Below are 24,223 nucleotides of genomic sequence, written 5' to 3'. Positions count from 1 at the left end.
TATTATGAGCGTTATAAGCTATGCCCCGTGCTAATTATTATTTATATCCTTGAGGAAATTCCTTTTTTCGTTAATAAGATCTTCTTTTTTTTTTATCTTTATCTTAAGAGCCTTAAATAAAGAAAGCTCTTCTTTAATAAAGTTAATCCTTATATAGGTATAAGAATTAGATGCGAAGAGGCTAGGTAGAAGAAGAAGAAGGTTATAACTAAAGATCGCGAGCTTAATTAGTATTAGATCGCTAAGTAGCGCGCTTAAATTAATGCTCTAAATAGCTCTATATGAGATTATCTCTCGTAGCCTATTGTGGGTGCTTTTTGCGCCTTTGCGAAGCTTATAAACCTCTTTAGTAAGGTTATCTTGATTATATAAGAAGGCCTATTAATAGGTATTGGCCGCGCTGCTATGATTATTTAGTTAGAGGTCTTTGCGAAAGGTAGCTATTGTGATCTTCTTTTATATTATTAACTAGTTAGCTGGTCGTTGATTGGTTGATTGGTTGGTTATGGTTATTAGTTATAGTTATTAGTTGTTAGTTAAACCTCCTCTCACGAGGATAATGGAAGCGATTTGTATCTCTTTAAGTGGTTGAGAATCCTAAGGATGATTAGAAGGTCGATGATGGAGGGGAGAGCTGCCATAGGAAGAGGATATTAACCTCTTTAGTTAGTTAAGATATAATCTATTTATTGCGAATAGAACTATTATTAAAGGTATTAATGATTATATAGATAAACCTTATTAATTTAAGCCTATTAAGACCTTAGGCTTTAGGTATAGAGCCTTTATTATTAAATTTATTGAGATTTTAATTAAGATACTTTAATCCCCTTTTTAGGTAGAATAAAGTTAAATAATAATTAATCTAGGGACTAAATATTAAAAATATTAATCTTACCTTAGATTAAACCTAGGGAATATTAATTTAAAGATTAATTATTAATATATAAAATACTTTTATTATATTTTCTTATATAAGAGCTACCTTAGTTATTAATATAACTTAGTTATATTTAATACCTTTAAGTATATTATTAGATATAATATTATATTACCCTTTAAGGCTATATAATATAATCTAGTACTAATATAAACTAATATAACTAGTTTATCCCTTAGGAACCCTATGATCGTCATACTATTATTATTATAGATATTAACTGCTGGTATCTTAGGAGGTATCTTTTAGGAGGGCATTATAATAAGCAAAATGAATTATATGTGATTTTAGCTATGAAGGGTCTAAGAGGGGTTTTTAGGTTCCCCGTAGGTACCGTCACGATGACAGGGGTGATATGGGCGAGGTACGGAATGGAGGTTTATGACAGCCGATGGGATAGCTAACTAGCGGATTAGAATCAAAACTCAGCGCCCTGCCGACGGCCCTGGCACCTCTGTTCCCAATGAATCAGGTATTGAGTCTAGTCCGCTCGGATACCCAGTCGATGCTCCCACCTCAAGCAACGTCGCCCAGGGATCTTCTCATCCAGCAGGGCGCCCTATCCCGGACGCTTTCCACATGGAAAATAACGCCGTCATTAATTCCGTTGGCCCTTATGAGTAAGGCTTATTATCACAGGGTAGGCATAATCTTCACGGCCTCATAAAATAATTATATTAATAATCTAATTATATACTTTAAGTAACTCTACGAGATAAAATACCCCGCATAAGAGATAACCTTAGATAATAATTAATTAATATATTATTACTATTTATTATCGTTTACTTGACCCTTAATCTTTTTAGCACGCTCAGTGCGATATTTATTTACTTCTCCCCTAACGCCGCCAGCGGTTCTCGGTGGGCTATCATGTGAGTTGAATACTCAACCTAATGTTCCTCGTCACGTCAGCGAACTCGCTCTATCCCCAGGATTGTTCGTTTTCAGCTCTCTTCACATCTCATCCTGAGTCTGAGGACGGGAGCATATTATTCATGGCATGCATAGAGATCGCTCGAGGTCACCCTAGGTCATGCTCGCCAGCATTCTTTAGATAACCGTTTTGGGATCGCCCTCGGTCCTCTTATGAGTCAACGACTAATAGGCCATCTAGATGAAAATGCCATATTACCTTCTACTCTAGCACAACCCTACTTCTCAGCGGATCCTATTTCAACCTTTCCACCAGGCGATCCAACTCGCTATCTGGGAGTCGACACACTTTGGGAAGACATATTGAGCTTTAATGCCTGTCCAGACGCTCAAGAACGCAATATAAACTTGCCGCCCAATCATCTTTTGGGGTGGCCCCAGGGCCTTTCATCCGGTATGGGCGAACCAGCGATGGGCGTTGTTGATGCTTCGAACCTCAACGCCGGCATCGCGGGACTTGCCAGTCCATCCGAATGGCTATCCCAGTCGAACACAATCTCCCTGCCACCAGAAACGACGGACAGCCCTTCTAATTCCTCTCCAACGGCGCCCGGGCGATCCTCTTCTTCGCCTCGCCCCCCGGTTTGCTCTACGGCCAACACGCAAGGGGTTGCTGGGGAGCCAGTTGGTGAGGCTTCCACGGCTTGTACCAATTGCCTCACGAAAGCGTCGCCACTGTGGCGTCGGAATCCCCAGGGACAGCCTCTCTGCAACGCATGCGGTCTCTTTCTGACGCTCCACGGTGATGTTGAGCCGCGTGGGTCGAGACCAGGGGGCAACAGGAAGTGCACGCGGTGCTCCATGCCTGGCTACAAACGAGACGTCAGACGCAGCGCGAACCGCCGCTCCGGTGTCGACCGGCCCGCTGGTGCAACAAACACCGGATCCAAGAAAGACACAGACAACCCTTCGTTCTATCTCAGTGGTGCCCCATCGCACAACTATTCAGCACAACCAATATCCAGATCCAACAGCCCCAGCCAGCTCAACATTCGCCCACCAGCAGACCGCGTGGACGGCGCAACGGAAGACGAGAGTCCGGGAAGCGGCGGTACTGCTTCCGTTGATAGCACCAATCCCGAGCATCCGAGCTGCTCTACGGAGCCAGCTGGGTCCGGAGGTTCCCGAAATGGGCCTGAAGGGATGCCAGGTTCCATAACGAGACCTCAGGGGTTGGAGTGGCTTGCTATTACACTGTAACATATGATATTCCCTCGCTTTTCACTTCTTAATCTTTAATTCGATATGAAAAATCAGTCTACAAGTCGGGAGACATGTCTGCCACCTCTTTTGCTCTATTAAGAAAGCTAACTAGTCCACGTAAAGTTCTAACATTGACTCAAGTCCAATCTCATCCTCGCTCTCCTCCATAGAGATTGACTGTCACGTACGTGTCACAAGGCTCGGATTCCATACCATCTTGCCAGAGGATGCCCTCAGTACACCCACCAATAAGCATAGCCAAAGACGGAGATAGGGGGGCTCCGGGATTCAATGATCCCTATAGAACGAAAGAACACCTCCGTCCGAGACGACGACCTCTAGAACTTCCGTGGCAGGAAACAGGAGCATGTCGTCTGCAACACGCCCGCCACGACAACCAACACCCACTCATACCTCACCGCCCGAACAATCACCTCAATGCACTCCTGCCTCAGCTCAGGACCTACCTGCTGCAACACGGCGCTCTTGGCTCCTGCGATGGCTGTCTGTATCTCGGCATCCGTGAATCCTATCTCATCCAGTATAGACTTGATACCGCTGAATGCCGTGCTCTGGAAGATGGAATTTGCAATCGCTAGCCCCAGCAGCTGGCTTTGCCCCTGGCTGATGTTCAGGAACTGGATCGCCTTAGGCTCCCGCCCTGGTTTGGCCAGCCGGGTCGCGATGGCGTAGCCCGCTTGGCAGACAGTCAAACCGACCGCAATCAACACGGAGAATCCATACACGCGCGCGGAAGAGGTCGTAACGTCGACAGTGAGCATAGCTGCGCCGCCCGCAATGAGGAATCCCGCTCAGCAGGTACCAAACTTGCTGGTACCCTACACGTGGCATTGCGTAGCCAGCCATCAGGATAGCCGCGACGTAGACGCATATGAAGGGTAGCAAGCGTGTCGCAGCCTCAACACCCGTGTCGCCGTGGACAAAGAGGTAGTACAGTGGGATATAGTAGACAGAAACAAAGAGAGCCGCGCCGCCGCATGCCATGCAGATGTACAGCAACACAAGACGGACATCTCGTAGGAGATCGCAAGGAAATAGGCGGTTAAGTTGTGTGGTGAACAAGGCGTAGTGTTGACTGACAGCGAAGGCAACGAGAAAAACGTCAGAGAGGACGATCAGGGCGATTGTGCGGGCATCCGACCATTCCCATGGGACGCCGCCAAAGGCAAAGGCCAGGATAAAGCAGACATACATTGCTGCGCTCAACACGATGCCGAGCCAATCGAGGGAGGACATCTTCTGGGTGAATGTGCGGCCCACCTGGCGCGGGAACGAGGGTAGTACTAGGAGATATATCGGGGACATGGCCCCGAAGATGACAAGATTGAGGTAGAATGCCTGCAGCGAGGGGCGTTTAGCAGCCGAGAGAAAAGAATGCCAGCAGCATCACTTACCCATCTCCAGGTCGCTGCACTATCAGCCAGCAAGCCGCCGACAATTGGACCCAGGATACAGCCGCCTCCGTAGACGAAGCCGATGAAGCCCATGTAAAACGAAGCTTGTCGCGGATTAAGGGTCGATGAGACGAGGTTCAGCGTTCTGTATTCTGGTTAGCCAACCTGATGCTTGACTCTCGTAGTCGTAGATATGTTACCCAAGATACATGCCCGCGCCGCCAACGCCAGCCCACACTCGTCCCACGATATGGCATTCATGGTGGGTGCGGCTCCACAGAGCGCACTTCCGGCTGAGGACATGGTCAAGCAGGCAATATAAAGCCACTTGGTATCAAATATGCCATAAGCTTTGCCAAGAGGCAAAATAGCAACAGTAGAGCCAAGATTAAACCCCACACCAAGCCAGTCAAGTTGCATCACATTGTCAAACGTGTCAGACACGGCGCCCTGGATATCAGCTCCTATGGTGGTGTCGAGGCCGTACAGCAGGTTGGCTGAGAAGATGGCAACGCAGATTAGGAACCAACGAAGGCCCACGACGGTTCCCGGCTTCGGTTCGTCTGGTGCGAGGGACTCGGAATCAGTGTCGGTGTTGGGGGCTGTTTGATCGAGTGACTTCTCGTTGCAGCCGGGGGCGATTTCTGCATTTGCCTCAACCTCTGATTGTATGGCACTGGTCAAATGCGAGTGTGAGGTTTCATGATGCTGAATAGTCATGCTGAAATAAAGACTTGGCCGATGTTTTTAGTATAGTTCCACAATTGACAAGGTGAGGGCAGCGTGCCAGTGCATGAGACCATGTTGGTGTTTTATCACCTTTAAATAATTTGTCTGCATATAATCACTTCACCCAATCCTTGGTGGTCTCCGGATCTCCTTTTAGCTACTACGACACTAACACAAAAGAATAATTGAGAGGCAGGTTATCGCAGGGTAGGCATAATCTTTACAGCCTTATAAAATAATTATATTAATAATCTAACTATATGCTTTAAGTAGCTCTACGGGATAGAATACCTTGCACTAGAGATAACCTTAAATAATAATTAATTAATATACTACTATTACTTATTATCGATTACTTGATATTTGATCCTTTTAGCACGCTCAGTGCGACATAGGTCAAAGGGGATATTCTCATGCCAGGTGGGCCCGCTCCAAACAGACCCAGCGAATAGAGGAGCAAGGAGTTTTACATGCCTAACCGTATTAGTGCCGGAGTTTCGGATTCTCACCCCGAAGCTCCAGGAGAGTCACGCAAGACTGCGGGTAACCAATACCACCCTACCCTAGAGGTCTGCAAACTCACCGGTGAAACTCTGAGACGCAGGCATGGCGAGAAATAATTAAATAAAGGGTCAGGTAGAAATGAATTCAAGAGTACTAAAGTAAGTTCTAATGGCATTCGAGAAGAGATCCTTTTATGGCGAAGACTGTAGCAACAAAGGCAGGCTGGCGTCAAGGGCGTTCATGGGACTGGCGATGACATGTATATTCGGTGAGTTCAAAGGCATCAAGATACGAAGTACGACCTTGGCATGGGATCAAGTGGGGCCGACGTAACGCCATGTCTACAAGCGGATATTCAATACGATCACAACCCCTCGTTTACGATCAAGCGGGGCAAGGACAATGTAGCAGCTCAAAAGCTGTTTTGAAGCAAAGCACGAGCGAGGGGGAAACGGCAGCAATAGAAAGTCCGTAAACATCCCACGGTGTATAAAGCAAGCTCTCACCGCAGGCTGAGATACTTCACTATCCATCTATCCATCCATCCCTCCAGGAACCAGTCAGACTTGTGAGGAATTGTACAAAATTTCATCCACCCAACATGGGGAACACTCGAGGTGAGACTTTGCCATGGCCCTCTAGCCCGTGTTTTACCCCCTGTTTCTCCCTGTCGTCCATGTCCCGTTCTTTCAAACATCTCAACTGATGCACGAGACAATCGCTAGACCAGTTGCCGGTTTTCCTGGCCGAGATCAGGGATGCAGTCATGGAGGATCCTGGCCTCCCGAGAAGCAACCCGACAGTCTCCCTCTGGCAGGAGCCCCCTCACCCTACCGTCGCTTCCATCCAGTCCCCGACCTTGATCCAACAGACCGATTTCGTTGTCATTGGTTCAGGCATTACAGGATGTAGTGTAACAAAGACACTACTCGAGCATCCTGGTCTCGGCGAAAATGTCAAGGCCGGCCATGTTACCCTCCTTGAGGCACGGACGCTCGTGAGCGGCGCTACCGGGCGAAATGGCGGTCATCTTGTCACTGCTGCTGGCCATACGTACGGATATCTTGCCAGCATGTATGGCGAAGAAAATGCCAAGGAGATTACCCGGTTCAGCATCATGAACATTGACCACATCTTGAATATGGTTCGTGAAATGGACCCGGAACTTCAAGAGTACAGCCAGATCAGAGATCTCATCAAGGTCATGGTTGCCCGAGATTCGGCTACATGGGAGGCTTCAGTCAAGTCTGTTCGAGATTTCCAGAAGGCCGTTGAAGAGTACAAGACTTACCACCGGGTTGTTGAGAAGGAGGACATCAAAGAGGTAAGCCGTATAGTTGTGGAGCCATACTTCCAAGAGTGTTGGGGCTAATCTTTGGGGGTGCAAATGTAGCGCTGGAATGTCAAGGACGGCTTTGGAGCCATCGAGCATGCAGCTGGAGCAGTTTGGCCTTATCGTCTGCTGACTGGAATATATGCCCTCCTGTTGGAGAAATATCCTACGCGGCTATCGATTGAAGCAAACACGCCCGTAACCAACATACAGTACGACCCGATTGCCCATGGGTACCCGAATCAATACCCATACACCATCGTTACCCCTCGAGGCACCATCCGAGCCGGACAGGTCGTCCACTGCACCAATGCATTCGCGTCGCATCTTCTCACGCCCTTGCGAGGCAAGGTTTACCCTTTCCGCGGTACCATGTCTGTTCAGAAGGCTGGTTCGGCGCTCGAGAATAAGGGAAATTCCCGTTCTTGGAGTGGAATGAGCCAGGAGTTGCTTGACCCAGAGACACGCATGTACCACTCTGGGTTGTATTATCTTCAGCAAAATGGTCGCACGGGCGACATCTGGATCGGAACTGAGAGCTCGTACCTACGAGACATCCTCAAGAGTGATGATACATATGTCGCTTCTGAGTCGTGGGAAGCCTTGTCTAGATTCCTGCCCAAATACTTCTCAGAGGGCTGGGATAAGGCTGAACCGGCGCAGATCAAGGGTATCTGGTCCGGCATCCAGGGCCACACCGCGGACGGGCTTCCCTTGGTTGGAAGGATCCCAGAAAAGGTCACCGGAAGACCGGGCAGTACCGGCGAATGGATTGCCGCCGGTTTCAACGGATATGGGATGGACAAATGCTGGTTAACCGGCGAAGCCTTGGCCAAGATGGTTCTAGGCCAAGAGGTGGACGCGTGGTTCCCAAAGTGCTATCATATTTCCGAAGAACGTGTTGAACACGCCATGGCCATGGCCAACCTACTCGCCAAGTTCGATTCGATTCCCAAGACCTCGCAGGCTCCGGCAGAGGGCAAGTTGTAGAGTGATGGAACCCAATAGAACTGTATTAGATACAAATTGCAGACTAATGCAACTATCCCATCATTGTGCCCAACTGTTTCTTGTAAGCTACATCAACCCAGTAGACGTCACTATCTCCTGCATCAAGGGCATCCCACACGCAATTGATTAGCTGCAATATCCGTTGGACTTTGTCCACTGTCAAGATATTGCCATATGCTGACAGGCGGGTCAACGTAAACTGTCGTGCTCTCGCCACTTCGATTGAGGCGTGATCTATGTGAGGAAAGGGAATAGGCACACCATCGGAAAGATGGACGAGATGCTGTGTATACTTGAGCTCGCCCGAGACTGCAGCGAAAATGAAGGGCTGAATGGAGCGTGTTGGTGACTCGAATGGGATCTCTTGCAACATGGAAAGTATATGCATTGCCAGTTTGGTCAGCCAAATGTCCATCTCTTGGCGTGTTGGCTTCTCGTGTGCAGCCTGTGGAAGAAGAATCTCGTATTTGTTCCAAGGTTGGTATCGTTTAGCTAGCAGATCGGGAAAGGCACGGTAAAGCTGTAGCAAAGTCGTGTACTGAAACGCTTGATCCATTTGTTGGAAGTGGTTCAGTGTGGTTGATGCGTCGCACGGGTCCACCATGCAAGAGACATCCATGGGAACATAGGCAAACAGTCTCCGTTCAATGCTGCGTGCCTCGCGAAGCCCATCCCGAAAGTCCTCCATATGGGATTCCGTCATGTACCTGAGAGTCAACAGGCGCTTGCGAGTCCTGAATACCAAGCGCCCAGTGTCAGTTACCAACCTGACCAGCTGGTGAGAGATGCCACTGAATGGATGAGGCATTTGACCCTGTGTCGGCTGCTCGGGGCCGATAGACGGCGGTGGCAGGTTAGAATCAACGCCCTTATCGGTTAAAAAGGCAAGGAGCATCGCCCAGTGGTCCAGGCTCTGTTCGAAGAAGTGCCAGTTTGAGCCTTTTTGCATCTCGGAGGCACAGGAGTTGGTCAGGATCTGCGCATCACGGAACTGGTCCTGGGCGAGATCGTGAGGGTCGAACCAGCTGGCGGTGTGGCCCAGGAGCATAAGCGATAGAAGCCTCTCTTCTTTGCTGACTACAGCATTGACTCTATCGTCTAGATATTCCGCGGCGTGAGAGCGTTCCCGTTTGGCTACTGCGGCCAGATGCGGAAAGTTCTTGGCCAGACAGGAGGCAGCCATGCTTTGGATGGTGTGGTATATGATGCCGGAGGACTGCCACATGTTTCCAGTCAAAATGCGCATATCATTGGAATCGCTGTCCCATGTGCAGTACAGGGCGATGACTTGTCTAAAGAAATAGTCGCAAAGTGTAGACGACAGATCCATGGCCGGCTTTGGCGGTGTCTCGGCAAAATGGGATATCCTGCTTATGGCACCTTCAGGCCGATGCGCGGGCTCAGCTGCGGGGTTGTGACAAATGCTGGATCGTCGGCGCGAGCTCGTGGTGCTCTCGGGCGGGCCATCGAGTTGGATTTGGCTCCTCGCTCTGTAGGAATGGCCGTCTTGAATGCTGCCTTGACAGGTCGCATCCCAAGACGGCGCTGTCTGCGGGAATTGGGCCAAGTTCAGCCGGATGGGTAATGCTGGGGAGCCTTCCAATGTTGTAGGCTCCATAATATCACCAACGGTCCACTCATAGTCGATGGGAAGGGGACCTGCAAGCTGCAATGAACGGCTTACCCAGCAATCCGGTCTGTTTAGTCCAAGTTCTACCATGTTTGCCGTCATTTCGACGGGATTAGAGATGCTCCCGGCGAGAGTTGGATCTGTCGGGGTCTGAACAATAGCAGACGTGCACAACGGTGAGCTCAGTGAGCGTCTAGCACCTATCGGCGAGCCGCACTGGGTCTGAGCCCCAAGTTCCTCAGGCCATCTGATGTTGAGAGCGTACCCAGGACACTGAAACCCACGGTCTACGCATCGCGAACATGCAGGTTTACCTTCATCACATTTCGTCTGCAGCCAGTAATGGCCCTTGATAAGCCAACGGGTCTTCAGGCGGGGGTGGATGAGGTAGCGTGAACATGAACTTACCCTCTTAGCCTTGCATCTGAGACACCCGTTACGGGACTTCCGATGAGCTGCCCTTTGACGCATCATATGGACATGACAGAAAGTAGGCCAAGGGGATTTGGAGGTGACAGGAGATTTGAATTGACAAAAAGCTGGGAAGGGACGGAGGGGGAGCGTTGTCTGATAAGATGTGTACCCCGCCCGCGTTGCAGGGGACTAGCTAACTAGAGGGCCTCCCGGAAACGATTTTTCGCCACGGAACACTAGTTAATCCATAGAGGGACGCTTCCAAAATCTCTGAAAACTTCCCGAGGTACGCAACTTGTTCGTGCGGAGAGCAAGACTCCATCTCAATTACAGATTTGCTTTTATACCAGAGGAGGCGACCAGCTCGTTCTTGACTTCAAACGCAACTCGAGTTCCCTCCTCAATGGCACCGTCAATAAAGCCACGCCAGCCCAATGCCCAATCAGCATTAGCAAACAAGACGTTTCCGGCCCTGGCCCTCAACGCCTCCTGGTACCGGAATGCAAAGTCGGGACGATACATGCACCAGCCACCTTTGGCATACTCGTCACGGCTCCAATCGTGCCAGAGCTAATTCCACCTGTCAGCACATACCTTTTACACTTGCGGACGAACAGCATAAGGCCCATCGTGGGCGTGTGAGAATGTACGTACCACTTTCTCAACTGGCATACCCGGCCACGTCTCGCGTACCTCAGCATAGAAGGACTTGGCGTCATCTTCTGTGCTCAGTGAAGCATCGTTTCTTGCAAACGTAATCATGTGCCGGCTCCCGTTGCTTCCGGTGCGTCCGTCACCCAGTGTGCTCACCATTCTGGCCTTTGGGTAGCGCACGGCAGAAAAGGGACGAGCCTCTGAGGCGCCAATCTTGAAGTGAATCTTGGCTCCGTTGTGAACCTGGCCAATACGTGCTGCCTCATCCCTAGCCGTGCTCAGGGGAGGATCGAACTTGACTTCTCGGAGAACGTTGAGGGGCAGCGTCGATATGAGGCGGCGACCAAGGAATTGGCGTCCATCACTCAGTGCCGCTGTTACGGAATCCTTCTTGTTGTCGGATACAGACACGACACGTGTCTTGAAGACGTAAGAGAGCCTCTGAGATTGCACAGCTTCCTTGAAGAACTGCATCGCGAAATGCGTCTGGCCCTCCTTGATCTTGTATAGCTCTGTGAACTCGGACAAACCCTCGGTCGAGTAGCCGCTCAGGGCCCACCATCGCAGTACGTCAAAGAAGCCTACATTGTCAAAGTCCTCGCTGCCAACGATTCCTTCAATCAAACCCTTGAGGATGCACATCTGGGTTTTGGTCAGTGATCCGCGTACTTGGTCCAGTCTGTCGTTGATGGACAAGGACTCATAAACCTTTGCGTCAGGGTTGCACAGGGAGTCATGGGGGAATGGGATTGCCGTTCTGCCTTCTTCACCATCAACATTGCAGTAGATTTTGAAGACGTCATCAACCAACTTGTCCTGTAGACTTTATCAGTTGGGGCTCTCAAGCTCCGGGAGAGGTCTGCTTGCATATGTTTCCAGTGACATCTGTTGCTTCTCGCCATTGTCATCAAACAAGACTGAGCCTGGGTGGCTGGGCACATCACTAGTGACAACCAAATCCCGGTGAAGGTTATAGCGGACCATTTCACGGTAGGCGTGAGGCTGTCCCCAGTGAATCCAGGTTCCCCCCATCTCGTACAGATGGCCATCAACATTTGATGTCCATGTCCTACCCCCAATGCGATCACGCCCCTCAAGTAGCAGAACACGATGGCCTATTCTACGAGATTAGTATTGAGTCTAACCGGGAAAGGATTCTGCGAGGAAGCTTGCCTGACACGGTGAGGTCACGGGCAGCTGTCAGACCAGCGAACCCAGCACCAATGATGATAGTGTCGAATGTCTTGGATGCCCTCTGAGCTAGGTTGCTCGGTGGTGTGATGACCCCGTCGCATGGCAAGCCATTAGAGACGCCACGACCAACTTCATACTCGTGGCCCTCAGCAGACTTGTTTGGAGACATTGTGATATGGTTTGGTGAACTGCTCTCTATCTAGCAAAGATGCTCTGGACAAGTGATGAAGTGGGTGGTAGAAGAGTGAGGTCAGACAGAGATGTGCTGATGATGGTAAACGATTCTTAGTGGCCGAGGCTGACCTTTATTAATCCTATCACGTTATGCCCAACGGACGATTGCCTGCTGTTCTCCGAATCGCAAAGCAACGAACGTGCCGTGAAATGTCAGGCAAGTGATGAATGCATCTAGACTCCCTGCTGCTCCCAGCCACCGTTGGTCTCATCCGACCCACCCATTCGGGATAAGCGCAGCATGGATTGCAATTCTCGTATCCTGCTGAACCAAGTGGAGAGGATCTTCTTGTATCCTACTGGTTCGCGGTCTCATCTTGGCTGCCGCCTGGGAAAAGCTCATACCTCCCCCGCAATGAGGGGGTCCATCGCCCCTGACTTCGCCAAGGTTGTCACTCGTTTTCCCATCTCAATGACCGCCGAGATGGCGGGTCGGACATTGCCCTTGCCTCACCAGATCGACCGTTGAGTTGGGTCCGGGTCGGCCTTTGAAGAGACTTTCAGCCGGACCGGCGTTCTTCGGTTTTGATGATAAAGATTCAACGTCAGCTCGCAATTCATTGCGGCTTCTCAATCTGCATGACCAAAGACCTCCTTCTCTTCTCATCCTATCGTTGCTCCCTCACAACCCGCCACTTCGTCGGTAAGGCGGTACAATGTCTGGTGCTTTGGAAGGTATCTATGAGCCCGGCGTGGTCGACCCCGGCTATCCCTCAACAAAGGGAACTGCCGTTTTCTGGCATTCGCAACCACATCCTCGAGCCAACCATCAATCAGAATGGCCCAAAGAGGTTGTGGATGTTGTGATTATCGGTGCTGGTCTTACCGGCATGGCCCTGGTACGAACCCTGTTAAAAAAGAAGCCAGGAATTCGCATCGTCTTGGTCGATGCTAGATCCCTCTGTTCCGGCGCTACAGGCCGCAACGGTGGTCACTGCAAGACCATGACATTCGCCATGTGGGAAGAGCGAAAGCACTCGTTTGGAATTGAAGAGGCCGTGCGCATCTCGGCCTTTGAGCATGGGCATCTGGAAGCCATGGCCGCCGTAATCCGTGAAGATCGCATTGATTGCGATCTAGTCCTCACACAGGGCATCGAGGCCTATTACGAGCAAAACGACTTTGACAAAGCCGTTGCCAGTCTTGAAGACATGCGTGCCCATGCACCTCACCTGGCGGAGAAGCACCAAGTCCACACAGATCAGTCATACCTACGAGACGTCCTCAAGCTGTCGTCCCGCGCTGTCGGCGCCATCTCGATTCCAGCAGCCTCAATGTGGCCTTATAAATGGGTCACAGGTGTCCTTGGGCCTTTTATTGACCAGGGCAAGATCAACGTCCAGACACACACGCCCGTCACAAGCATTATTGATCGTGAGGGGGACGGACACGCCACTGTCAAGACCACTCGGGGAGAAATTCGAGCCAGGAATGTCGTCCATGCCACCAACGCCTGGCTTGGTCGCCTGCTACCAGAGCTTCGACCGTTTATCTCTCCCGTCAGAGGCAATGTCATGGCTTACGCTCCGACAACAGATGGAAAGTCACCATTGGGCCTCGGAAGCGACTATTCGCTCTGGCTGCGATACGGTATCAAGGACTACGACTACCTCATCCAGCGCAACGATGGGCGTGCCATTGTCGGTCGGGCCAACACTGGCCGTAAGGCAGTGGGTGATGATAGCGAGACGGACCTAAGCCCTATGTCACATCTGCGAGGTTTTGCCCATGAAGCCCTCGCCAGTCCTTGCCGAGATGCCGCTACCAAGATTTCTCACCAGTGGTCTGGCATCTTGGCTTTCTCTCAAGATGCTGTCCCTTTTGCTGGTCGGCTGCCTTTCCCTGGACGCTCTCATCAATGGGTTTGTGGGGGATATCATGCCACCGGTATGGTCAAGGCATTCCTGACTTCCCGGATGGTTGCGGGCCTTATCCTCGGAGAGAAGCCAGACGATGACTTTCCCAAGTCCATATTTGCTACTGATGACCGAATTCGACATCTCAGGATTTCTTTGGACAGGGGAGCTCCAGTAGACATCAAGGCACGACTCTAGATTGGCAACCTAGATTATTATGGTGTTTTCTAGCATTATGTTTTGATACTATCATCTGTTTTATCAGTCTGATCCTTGATTTTGTATACGACGCAGACCAGATGATGATTCGGGAGTTGTTGCCCAGCTCCATTGACAGCTTCCTGAAACTGGGTACAGTTTCTGTGAGCAAAGCCCTGCCAACAGCGCTACTTCCTGTGGATGAGAGTTTGTTGATGCGGGAGTGTACTCATAGTGCGCCGATGGATACAGTATTGGCCTCGACGCTGGAGGGCTTTTCGCTCTTCGTGTCAGCTATCATAGTTCATTGGCAGTAATTAGAGGCTTCCCAGTACTCTTGAGGACGATGGTGCCTCCTGCACTCGGGGTTGGATCAAGATAAGACGTGCTTGCCAGTCACTGATACGGGTTTGATAGCGCCACAGATTTGGAGAGCCTCTTTGACAAATTCCTCGACATATAGCATGCTACGTCGGAGCGAGCGTCAATAAGAGCTTTGCCATTCTCGTATGTAATGAGTCTCGCAATGTCGTTAGCATCGGCTAGTACCTACTTGTTCATGCCATTATTTCATGGTTTTAATGACATCCCTAAACATAATAGCAGAGAAGACGGTATTAACACACAACGAATCGGAACCCAATGCTACAAAGCAACGTAACATTGATATTAATATTATTAATCTTCTATATCGGCAGTCATAAGATTTTTAATGCCATTTTTGTAGCAAGTAAGCAAAACTTCGCTTCTTAATGTAAATCAATTCACTCAGTGATAGTTATCACATCTGAGTCCTTGGTAACCAACTTGGGATTGCGGTATCGACCTAAAACACATGGTAGCGTCAGCAGGTCATCACACCTCTACCAAAACCCGCTCGTTGGGCATATGCAGGCTCGCAAGCCATGATCTTTGTTGTTATCACTGTCCGAACAGAGCTAACTATGAGATAACTGGCCAATTGGCGCTACAGAGGAGAGGCTAGCATGGGCATGAAAGCCCACCGACGCTACCCGGATAGGTTAAGTCAATACGGTAAGCTCATGGTGGCTTATCAAGGGCCTCGCACCAAAGAATGTGGCAGAAGGCCGGCTTTGCCAGGCTACACGTGCGGGGTGTTGCCGTGCATTACAGGGTGGTCTCATTACACATTCTCCTTTCGACATTTTTGCCTCCGCCCACACTTCAATCCTACCTAGTAAGGCATCCCCTCATCGGATCACACCGTCTGTCAAGCCCCGACTCAGCTGTGGATATAGATATCCAACAGAAGGCACTGTGGTGAGACCATCAACTACCGTACACACGCGGAATCAGTATCCCGCAAGCCTCTGAGGGCATGCCGCCGATCAAGCGACCTTACCGCGCAAAGGTCAAAGGTGAGCCAAGCAAAGCAAGACCTAGAGCGAGGCTTATCGTATATCATCAAGGGTGCCATGAGTGCTCTCAGCGCCGGGTCAACTGCGATAGAGGTACCCCCGAGTGTCGCAAATGCATCGCAAAGGGCCTGAAGTGCAGCGGCCTCGGTGTTAGGCACCGCTTCAGCAATGGTGTCGCTTCTAGAGGTCACTACTCTGGCAAGACTATGGATACTGCTTATCCACTGTAAGCATCCTCAACCATCTCTGGGCGTTGAGGACGCTGACATGGAACCCAAGCATGAAACGACAGGTGAAGTCCAACGTTGCCAAGACCATCACACTACCTGAACAACCACGCAACGATAGTTCAGGCGAGCAGCGTGTGGCTGCTATCTCACAAGAAACCACTCCACGACGATTGATTCACGGGGATACCAATACCAACATAGCACCCAGCGGTGCGGCAGATACTTTGCAAGTTCCCGACGAAGCACTTGAAGCTTACTCTGAACAGCCCATCTCGTGGGAGCTATTACTTGAAACACACCATATATTTTCCTTGGTTGACATCGGGAATCAACAGGACGCCGACGACGATAGACCAAAAGCTGCCGAGATTGATCTTTTCTGCGAGAACAATGTATTGATGATTCCTCCATCTAACCCCGATCATGTTCCCGCATGGAAGAGGCGCCTATTGCTCAACTGTGAGGCACACGTTTGCATTGCTGCGAGTGTCAACGACTAACCTGGCGACAGACTCGGACAACATCGCCAGCGAAATGATCGCCATAGATGGTCCTCACAACGGATGGCGCTACCTCATGCTACCAATGGCAGAGAGCGATGAGCTTGTCATGGACGCAGTCCTTGCAATATCGCTCTTCCACAGCTCCGGAATTCTACACAAAGACCTCGTCGTCGATAAAGCAGAGCAGGACCACTATGGCCGAGCCATCCAAGGGCTACAAAAGCGCAGCCAGCTGAGATATTGTGATAGGTCAGATCAGCAATCCATTCTTATCACAGTCTTGTTGCTCCTGACTGCTGTCATGGTCAATGGATCATCCGATTTTCCAATCCTCTTTGGCATGCTACAGTCTGCAATCGATGCTATCGGTGGAGAGGGGGAACTTGGGTCGGGGGAGATTGCCGAGTTTTTGGTCCGCCAGGTTCACAAGTAAGGCTTCCCTACACCGGTGACTGTCATGATCAAACGTCGAGAACAAAGGCTAACAAAGAGCTTGATCAAGATTGAAGGTGTATGCGGCACCACTGCTTAGCGAACACGCTGGTATCGACGTGATCTCCTCCGAGGCTGAAGTTACCCAGATGTTCGACTGCCTGAATCATTGTCTGCAAAACAACCCACGGCATTCAGACGCCCTCGCCATCGTGCCCAACCTAGTACGTCAGGCATGCGAGATATACATGAAACAAGCCGTGCCTGGCTCTCGAGCTCGAGCGGCACCACAGATAAGGGCGAGGCATGCTATAGCGTCTATATGCCGTGTGCAGCGCTTCATTGATACGTTGGAGGCATTCCCTAAGGACTCTCCGGGCAAACAAGTCCTCACGTGGGCATGCTTCATCGCGGCTTCCGACTGTCGGCTTGCAGAGCACAAGGAGTTTTTTTCCAACTTTTTCTTGAGCAGATATGCGACAAATGGTTTTATGAACTTGGCCATGGGGCTGGAGGCCTTGCGCAAGATATGGGCGCGAAACCCTGATGAGCGATGGACTGTTCTACTGCCCCAGTTACAACTCTTTGTCATGTGAAACAAACCAGCCCTCCATAGCTTGCAAGGTCGCGGCTGCGTAGGTAGTTAGAATTTGCGAGGCTACTTTTTAACAAAGCCTTGATGACAGTAATTCCCACAATTTCGTTCATCATTCTCCATGGGCTCGAGTTCAGCCCTGCCCCACCCAAGGCGAATCAAGGCTATGCGTGTGACCTTTACCTCGGGGATGGACACACCGAGACCAAGAGCACTGGCTTGCGGCCCAGGTGTGCGATAGCACCACCTGAGTCGCGTATCATGTCCATCCTGGAGGTTGGTAAAGGGTCCATGCCCGGGGGGGTGGCGTTGAGATCGTATCGAGCTTCCTATTCGATCAATCTACCCCGCTATTTGAAGTTCGCTCATGTGCCAGTTAATGTCGTATTGAACTTCTTATCTGGGATGCCGGGCATTGCGGGGAGGAATGGCCATATGGGCTATCTATCCCTGCTCATTTCCCCGCATTCAGGCCCACCCATCGTCTGGGGGCTCGAGATTAGTCTGCAACATCCGGTCAAACGGGTCCATCATCTTGGGAGTGCCAACACAGCCAGTTAAGAAAGGGGTTCCCATCTACGTGTGCCTTGTGATAGCAAGTTCTCACTATAAAAACACCACGCTGAGGACCTACAGTTGCACGTGAAACGACTCTACCCTTCACAGTTTTCCCCATCACTCCTCTTTTTTCGCCCTCATCCTGGCACCTTGCTGTCCATTCATTCTTGAACAGTATCGCGACACAATGGCCGCCGACAAGGACAAGGAGTCCATCGCCCACGGTGACATCAGTGATGACAAACTGATGACATCTACAGGGCCAAACCACGAGGTCATGCATAGGGTCTATAACATGTGGACTGGTATTTGGCGGCCGCCACTCCCACTCTACTACACTCCCCTTTTCGCTTGTTGCATGTACTGACATGGTCATCGTCTCGACTGCTAGCAAGCGCGTATCAGGTTCTGATGATGGCAAGTTGGACTTGCAACCTTGTTATGTATAGTACTATTTTCGACCTTGGTGGCCCCATGATGTTGATCTACTCCACGTAAGTCTGCCAGAGAACTGAAATAGGGCATATTGCCGGGCCTCCATGGTAGTAAGCAGCTAATTTTGGGTCACAGCATTATCGTTTGCATCGGCCAATGTCTATTAATGAGCTCTCTCGCCGAGATGTGTTCTGTTTGGCCTTACTCTGGCGGTCAGCAGTAAGTACTTCTGAGACGTTGGGATGCCTCCCTCCCCCACTAACGCCATTGTCACAAATTCAGAGCATTTACCAAAAACCTTGCCCCCGCCAGGTCAGTCATCAACCAACCATCGGTTATCAAGCTGCCGGCCCTCTAACTCATCGTAGGGTCCGCCGATTTTTGTCCTACCTTGTTGGATGGCTCGTTCTCGTCGGTGACCTTGCTGCGTCGGCGAGCTGTGCTATGAATAACGCCCAGATGATCGGCGCCATAGTTCAAGTCATCCATCCAGAGTTTCAAATGACGGTTAGTCCCTGCCAACATTTCCCCGTGTTCAGTTCCTTGGGCGCTCAACCATGCAATATAGAGATGGTCCACTTGGTTGATGTACGTCGCCAACATTGTCCTATCAGTACTCTTCACCTTCTCCCAGAGGCATCTGCCTTTGATTTCAACTATCGGCGGTTGCATAACCCTAGGAGGTGGCATTGCATGGGCAGTGTCATTCCTAACATTGTCACCGAAGCAGCCCGCTAGCTTTGTCTTCGCCAAATTTATGAATAATTCGGGGTATTCAAGCTCTGGCTGGGTTGGTATCATGAGCTTCTATGCTCCCGCTTATGCTCTCTATGGTACTGATGGGATCCTGCATATTGCTGAGGAGATGAAGGATGCTCAGAAAACCGCCCCTGTAAGTCTTGCCAAAACATTGGTTCGAACTCATGGATCAAGACTGACTGGGTTTTCTTCCCTTCTTTGCCATTAGAGAGCCATGATATGGTCTATGCTATTTAGCGGCATTACTTCTCTTACTGGTGCTTTAATTATGGGCTTTTGCTGCGGAAACTGGGAGGAATACCTGGAAACTGAGTAAGTTATAAAAAGAACGATATTCTTCACTCCTTATGTTTTCTTCAAACTGTGAATTTATCTGACAAAAAATAGTCTTCCCTATATTCCCTGGTTTGTCGACACGCTTAACACTGTGGGAGGAGCGGTTGCCTTCCTCTCAATCATTATTATACTTCTCAAGTAGGTTATTAATTCCATTCCAGAACATCTTGCCTTGTTTCTAACCAAGCTCAGTTTCCTCATTATCATCGGCATCAATACTGCAGTCTCTCGCCTTGCCTGGGGTATGGCGAGGGATAATGCTTTGCCATTCTCTCACATTTTCGTCAAGATCAACCCCGTAGTTCAGACTCCGCTTTATACCATCTTGCTCGCCGTTGTTATCGAGATGGCTATTGGTAATGGCCATGGCCTGCCCGTCTCCCATAACCCATCACAAACCATCTAACACAGACACAGGTCTTATAGCCTTCGGAAGTGACTATGCCTTCGAGGCTATTATTAGTTTTGGTCAAGCAGCGATACAAATTGGCTACTTGACCCCAGTATTAATGGTATGTTTTTGCTTATTGGCTCTTCGCACTTTTCCAATACTTGCTCCGAGGTTGCTAAAGCTGACCTTTGCAACCCTCCCAGCTCCTTTGGCGTGGTCGTCGTGCCCTTCCCGTCCCGAGATCGTTCAATCTTGGGCCACTGGGACGTGTCATTAACATCGCCTCGGCTTGTTGGTCATCTTTAATCCTTATCATGCTCGTGTAAGTCCTGAATTCTCTCTCCGCGTTTCCACGGCTTGATACTAACGCTTGATCCTCTAATAATAGTTTCCCACTCTATGTCCCAGTGAACGCGGAAAATATCTGTCAGTGAAATCCGTGCTTTCACCAGCGCTTTACTATGAGCGTTAAGAACAGTAGCTAACTTTGTGTTTCATCTAGACAACATGAACTGGTCTATCGCGCTGATTGGGGCTGTCGTGCTATTTGTCTCGGTGGATTGGATCCTCCGTGGACGGCATCACTATGTCATCTCGGGGGAGTGATTTGCGCATGCCTGATGTTAGTCATTGCGTAGGGCTCAGGCTGCGCGTGAAGTCGTCCACTATGGTTTTGATGCTTTTCCTCGATAGCCTAGGTATGTTCGCATAGCAGGCAGCGTGGAGAGGTTACAATGGGTAATGGTGACTACCGGTAGTTTGAAGTTGGAGCTCCGAAGGCGAACTAGAAGATGGGTACCATTGTACTTGTTCCTTGGGCCACCGATCTCATACTTCAGGGGCAATTCGCTCGGCATCGAATCAAGCCCCTTGCTTTGGTACTTCATCAAGGCTAGGAGGTAGTTACTTGCAACTCCTCGGAACGGGTCTTCCCTGCCGCGTACTGCCTTGGTCTCGACCACAGCGGTGATAGAAACCTGAAGTGTGACGAGAGGATAATTCCCGAGGGATAAATCGGTTCGTACTGGTTTATATCGGCACTGGATTATGTTGCGTAGCCTTGAAGGGTGGTGTAATGTTACGTCTGGTAATGTACTCAAGGGTATTGAGTGTAACCAAGTTGTATTGATAGCTGAGGTAGCTACTATATCAGAGAGTGTAATGAATGCGTTCTATATACTTGTGGTTGATTTCTTGGACCGATGTTCTCTGGGTTCGGTCCAGGGTAGGACCGATGTTTTCAACGCTCGGTCCTTAGACCGATGCGGGCGATGTTCGGTCCCTTCGGTCCCTTGCTTAGTCAGAGTGTTTCTGCTATGTTTCCCCGCCTGGCTCATGTCATGGTCGTGATATGAAGAGGTTGGGCAATAAATGAGGATGAAATAGAATAGTAGCGAGGCTGTAGTCTATTCAATCCCTCGATCATGACGGAGAATGGAATGTTGGTCCACTTTTGGCTTCGACTCACAATGGTGAGTGCCCTGGCGATGTTGAGGTACGGACCGCTGACGACTTTTCGAAAGTACCATCCACAACCCCTCTTTAGGCAAGCAAAATAAAAAAGCTACCACTAAAAAATCACAAACTTTACTTACATAGAACTTAAGTAAATTAATAGAAATATATTAAAATCTTCATTTTATAAATAATAAGTAGGTTTATTTATTATACCCTAGGCTTTTTAATAAGCCGCCTTAATCGCATAGTAAGTTAATAGGGTATAATTTCCTCTCTAACTTCGATAATATAGCTAGCCTCTAATTCTAACTCTTACTCGCTTAAATAGATTAATTTTAGTCTAATAGCTATATTTTAGGTCTCCTCTTCTATTATAGCTTCTCTACCGGATAGGATTTCCCTAAGAGTTATAAAATATTTATTAGGATTTAATATTATTTTCCTCTTTTTCTCTCTCTTTAAGTAAGCTAATTCCTCCTCTAGGCTAATAATCCTTATAATATATATTATTATTATCTACTATTAAGCCTTAAAACCCTTAGCTATTATATTATATTATCTCTATATCTTTAGTATTTTATTTAACCTAAGATTATAAATTTAATAGCTTATCTTTAATATATTATCTAAATTAAAATATAGCCTAGGTTTAAGAATTACTTTTATTTTACCTTTTAGCTTATCTTATTAGATTTCTAGATATCTTAGTGCCTTAGTATATAATATTATTTAATTTATAATAACCCTCTAGCTAGAGAGTATATCCTTAGTTATTCTAACTTAACGCGCCTTAGTATAGACCCTAATAAAATTAACCTTATTTATTAGAGTAAAATTAATTAATAAAGTGAATTTTTTTAATTCTTATTAATATATAGCTTTAAAGGTATTAAAAACTTTATTATTAAGTAATTAAAGTCTATAAGAGTAATAAGCTAATAAATAGTAATAATAAATATTATTCTAAAAGTATATAGCTATTTATTTATCTTTTTATTACTAAGTAATAATCTTAAACCGAGGTAAATAAAGAATATATTATTATATAGCTCTTATAATTATCTAAAATAATTAATCTTATATTAAAGATATTAGCTAATATTATCTAAGGTAAATAAATTCTTTTAAGTTATTTAATACTAAGATAATAATTAATTTATCTATTAGGTAATATTATATAATATCAGTCTATTATCTCCTTAAATTTATTAAGAAACTACTATTTCTATAGTTCTTTCCCCTTATAGATTATACCTAGAATTAAAGCATAGCTATTAATAATAATAGCTTTAATAAATAAAGTCTAATTCCGAATTTATAGTCCTTTAAGAAATACCTTTTACTTTAGGTCTATGTTTCTAATAACTAGGCTATCTAGGGGGTCTCATACACGCACAGCCGGCTGTGCGTTTAATATCACGTGACTTTTGCGCACAGCCGGCTGTGCAAATAAGATTCGTTATGTAAGCCCGATACATGTGTGTGTGAGTAAGAGGGTCACCCCTTGATCAATTGAAATAGCATTGATTCACGCCATTGAGAGATGAGATGATCACATGTAGCTACAGTCATTTCAATACATTACATATGATCTATTCTCATCTGCCTAGGACCGGTGAAGAAGACACAATGCCTCTCATGACACCACAGGCGCTACGGTACGAGTGAATCACTTCACATATCATAGTATATAAAGCAGAGGCTTCTCCCTCGTAGGAAGCTGTTCATTTTCATATCAATGCAGTGCAAGATACCGTCAAGATGTCTTACTTCAACCAAAACAACGCTCAGAATGTGCCCATCTACATCTGCCCCCAAACATCAACGCAACCTGGGCTAACTTACGCCTCTAATCAGAACCAACAGTTTGTTCTTCAGCCTATTGCCAACAATCAACAGCAACCGCCGCGTGGTATGGGTCATCCAATGCAGAACCCAATGACATATCAGCATTGGTGGAATCAGCATACCTTGCCAAGTGACCCAAGGTCCCCCAATTCCCTGTACAGGCAGAACCCTCAAGCCCTGGTAGCAGCACGGAATACCGTATACGGTCCTCAAGGTGATGCCCTTCGCGAGGTACCACGGCCGGGGGGGTATCACCTTGAAGGAGAGTGGCATGTTGGGTACCTCGGTCATTAGATAACCCAACGGCAACAGCGCACTGACCCTGATGTAAATCCAGTGTGGCTAACAAACCGACCGACCTAGACCGGCCCCTTCGGTCTGTCGGTCTGGGTTCACTAAGACTCTCGGTCTGTCGGTCTAGGTCTGTCTGGGCTAGCAGCCTGGTCGGTCTTGGTCTGATTAGCTGATTCTCTCATTGGCTACCTTTGCCCTGCCCCACTTATTTTGGCACTGCGAAACTCGAACGGCCGAACAAGTGGGGATGGCACGGGTACCTGAAGGCTGAGTCGACCAATGGGACGCCTGGAAACCACTAACCTAGACCGACTTAGACCACCCAATCCGACCGGCAGCTCTGGTCTGTCGGTCTGACGAGAATGGCCGGTCGGTCGGACTGCGGTCTGAAGGTGGTCTGTCAGACGGTCTGTCAGACGGTCGGTTTGTTAGCCACACTGTGTAAATCCGATGTGGACTCGAGGCCATCTGCAGCAGATGGATCAATTCTATCGCCAACAGGCAATTGGCGTCCCGGGCGTGAATTGGCCCTCTCCAGCTGTAGGTATGACCAACTATCAACCAGCCCTTTACGCCGCAGAGATGTCGGGGATTCATGTGTGCAATGTTGATCGAAATGGCTACGTTCAGTGGATTTGGCAAGGGAGGCAGTGAGGTCACAGAATAGCTCAATGAATACATTGCTTTAGTACTTACTATATCTCTAACTACATAGCCTACTTGACCCTACATGTGAACTCGGCCACAACCCCAT

General features: G+C 48.6%; 8 protein-coding genes across 8 annotated transcripts; 5 read left to right on the top strand and 3 right to left on the bottom strand.

Moving 5' to 3' along the window:
- Positions 1–2,287: 2,287 nt before the first annotated feature.
- On the top strand, positions 2,288–3,076 carry NECHADRAFT_56277 (uncharacterized protein; the record flags this gene model as incomplete). Its single annotated transcript, XM_003039348.1, has 1 exon — positions 2,288–3,076. The coding sequence occupies one exon, from the start codon at positions 2,288–2,290 to the stop codon at positions 3,074–3,076; it is 789 nt and encodes a 262-aa protein (XP_003039394.1).
- Positions 3,077–3,417: 341 nt separating this feature from the next.
- On the bottom strand, positions 3,418–5,831 carry NECHADRAFT_98378 (uncharacterized protein; the record flags this gene model as incomplete). Its single annotated transcript, XM_003039343.1, has 6 exons — positions 3,418–3,890; positions 3,925–4,438; positions 4,495–4,646; positions 4,695–5,070; positions 5,264–5,328; positions 5,807–5,831. The coding sequence occupies 6 exons, from the start codon at positions 5,829–5,831 to the stop codon at positions 3,418–3,420; spliced, it is 1,605 nt and encodes a 534-aa protein (XP_003039389.1).
- A 662-nt stretch (positions 5,832–6,493) lies between these two features.
- NECHADRAFT_98377 (uncharacterized protein) lies at positions 6,494–8,050 on the top strand (the record flags this gene model as incomplete). Its single annotated transcript, XM_003039347.1, has 2 exons — positions 6,494–7,051; positions 7,136–8,050. 2 exons carry the CDS (start codon positions 6,494–6,496, stop codon positions 8,048–8,050), a joined length of 1,473 nt encoding a protein of 490 aa, XP_003039393.1.
- A 52-nt stretch (positions 8,051–8,102) lies between these two features.
- On the bottom strand, positions 8,103–9,323 carry NECHADRAFT_15869 (uncharacterized protein; the record flags this gene model as incomplete). The annotated part of the gene is made up of 1 exon (XM_003039342.2): positions 8,103–9,323. A coding segment is annotated over one exon (1,221 nt), but the record flags the coding sequence as incomplete, so codon positions are not given.
- A 1,119-nt stretch (positions 9,324–10,442) lies between these two features.
- Positions 10,443–12,132, bottom strand: NECHADRAFT_56268 (uncharacterized protein; the record flags this gene model as incomplete). The annotated part of the gene is made up of 4 exons (XM_003039341.1): positions 10,443–10,685; positions 10,770–11,592; positions 11,653–11,889; positions 11,948–12,132. 4 exons carry the CDS (start codon positions 12,130–12,132, stop codon positions 10,443–10,445), a joined length of 1,488 nt encoding a protein of 495 aa, XP_003039387.1.
- A 763-nt stretch (positions 12,133–12,895) lies between these two features.
- On the top strand, positions 12,896–14,143 carry NECHADRAFT_14897 (uncharacterized protein; the record flags this gene model as incomplete). Its single annotated transcript, XM_003039346.1, has 1 exon — positions 12,896–14,143. A coding segment is annotated over one exon (1,248 nt), but the record flags the coding sequence as incomplete, so codon positions are not given.
- Positions 14,144–15,590: 1,447 nt separating this feature from the next.
- On the top strand, positions 15,591–17,391 carry NECHADRAFT_56269 (uncharacterized protein; the record flags this gene model as incomplete). The annotated part of the gene is made up of 3 exons (XM_003039345.1): positions 15,591–15,856; positions 16,391–16,792; positions 16,866–17,391. The coding sequence occupies 3 exons, from the start codon at positions 15,591–15,593 to the stop codon at positions 17,389–17,391; spliced, it is 1,194 nt and encodes a 397-aa protein (XP_003039391.1).
- A 744-nt stretch (positions 17,392–18,135) lies between these two features.
- NECHADRAFT_89254 (uncharacterized protein) lies at positions 18,136–20,475 on the top strand (the record flags this gene model as incomplete). Its single annotated transcript, XM_003039344.1, has 13 exons — positions 18,136–18,308; positions 18,398–18,442; positions 18,519–18,602; positions 18,666–18,695; positions 18,752–18,890; positions 18,952–19,275; positions 19,351–19,454; positions 19,530–19,616; positions 19,671–19,834; positions 19,905–19,990; positions 20,073–20,191; positions 20,258–20,295; positions 20,372–20,475. 13 exons carry the CDS (start codon positions 18,136–18,138, stop codon positions 20,473–20,475), a joined length of 1,497 nt encoding a protein of 498 aa, XP_003039390.1.
- Between the last annotated feature and the right edge of the window lie 3,748 nt (positions 20,476–24,223).

The sequence above is a fragment of the Fusarium vanettenii genome, assembly GCF_000151355.1.
Source record: "Fusarium vanettenii 77-13-4 unplaced genomic scaffold NECHAsca_116_unmapped, whole genome shotgun sequence".
Lineage (NCBI taxonomy): Eukaryota > Fungi > Ascomycota > Sordariomycetes > Hypocreales > Nectriaceae > Fusarium > Fusarium vanettenii.
Note: the sequence above shows the minus strand (reverse complement) of the source record. Positions and strands in the feature narration are given on the sequence as shown.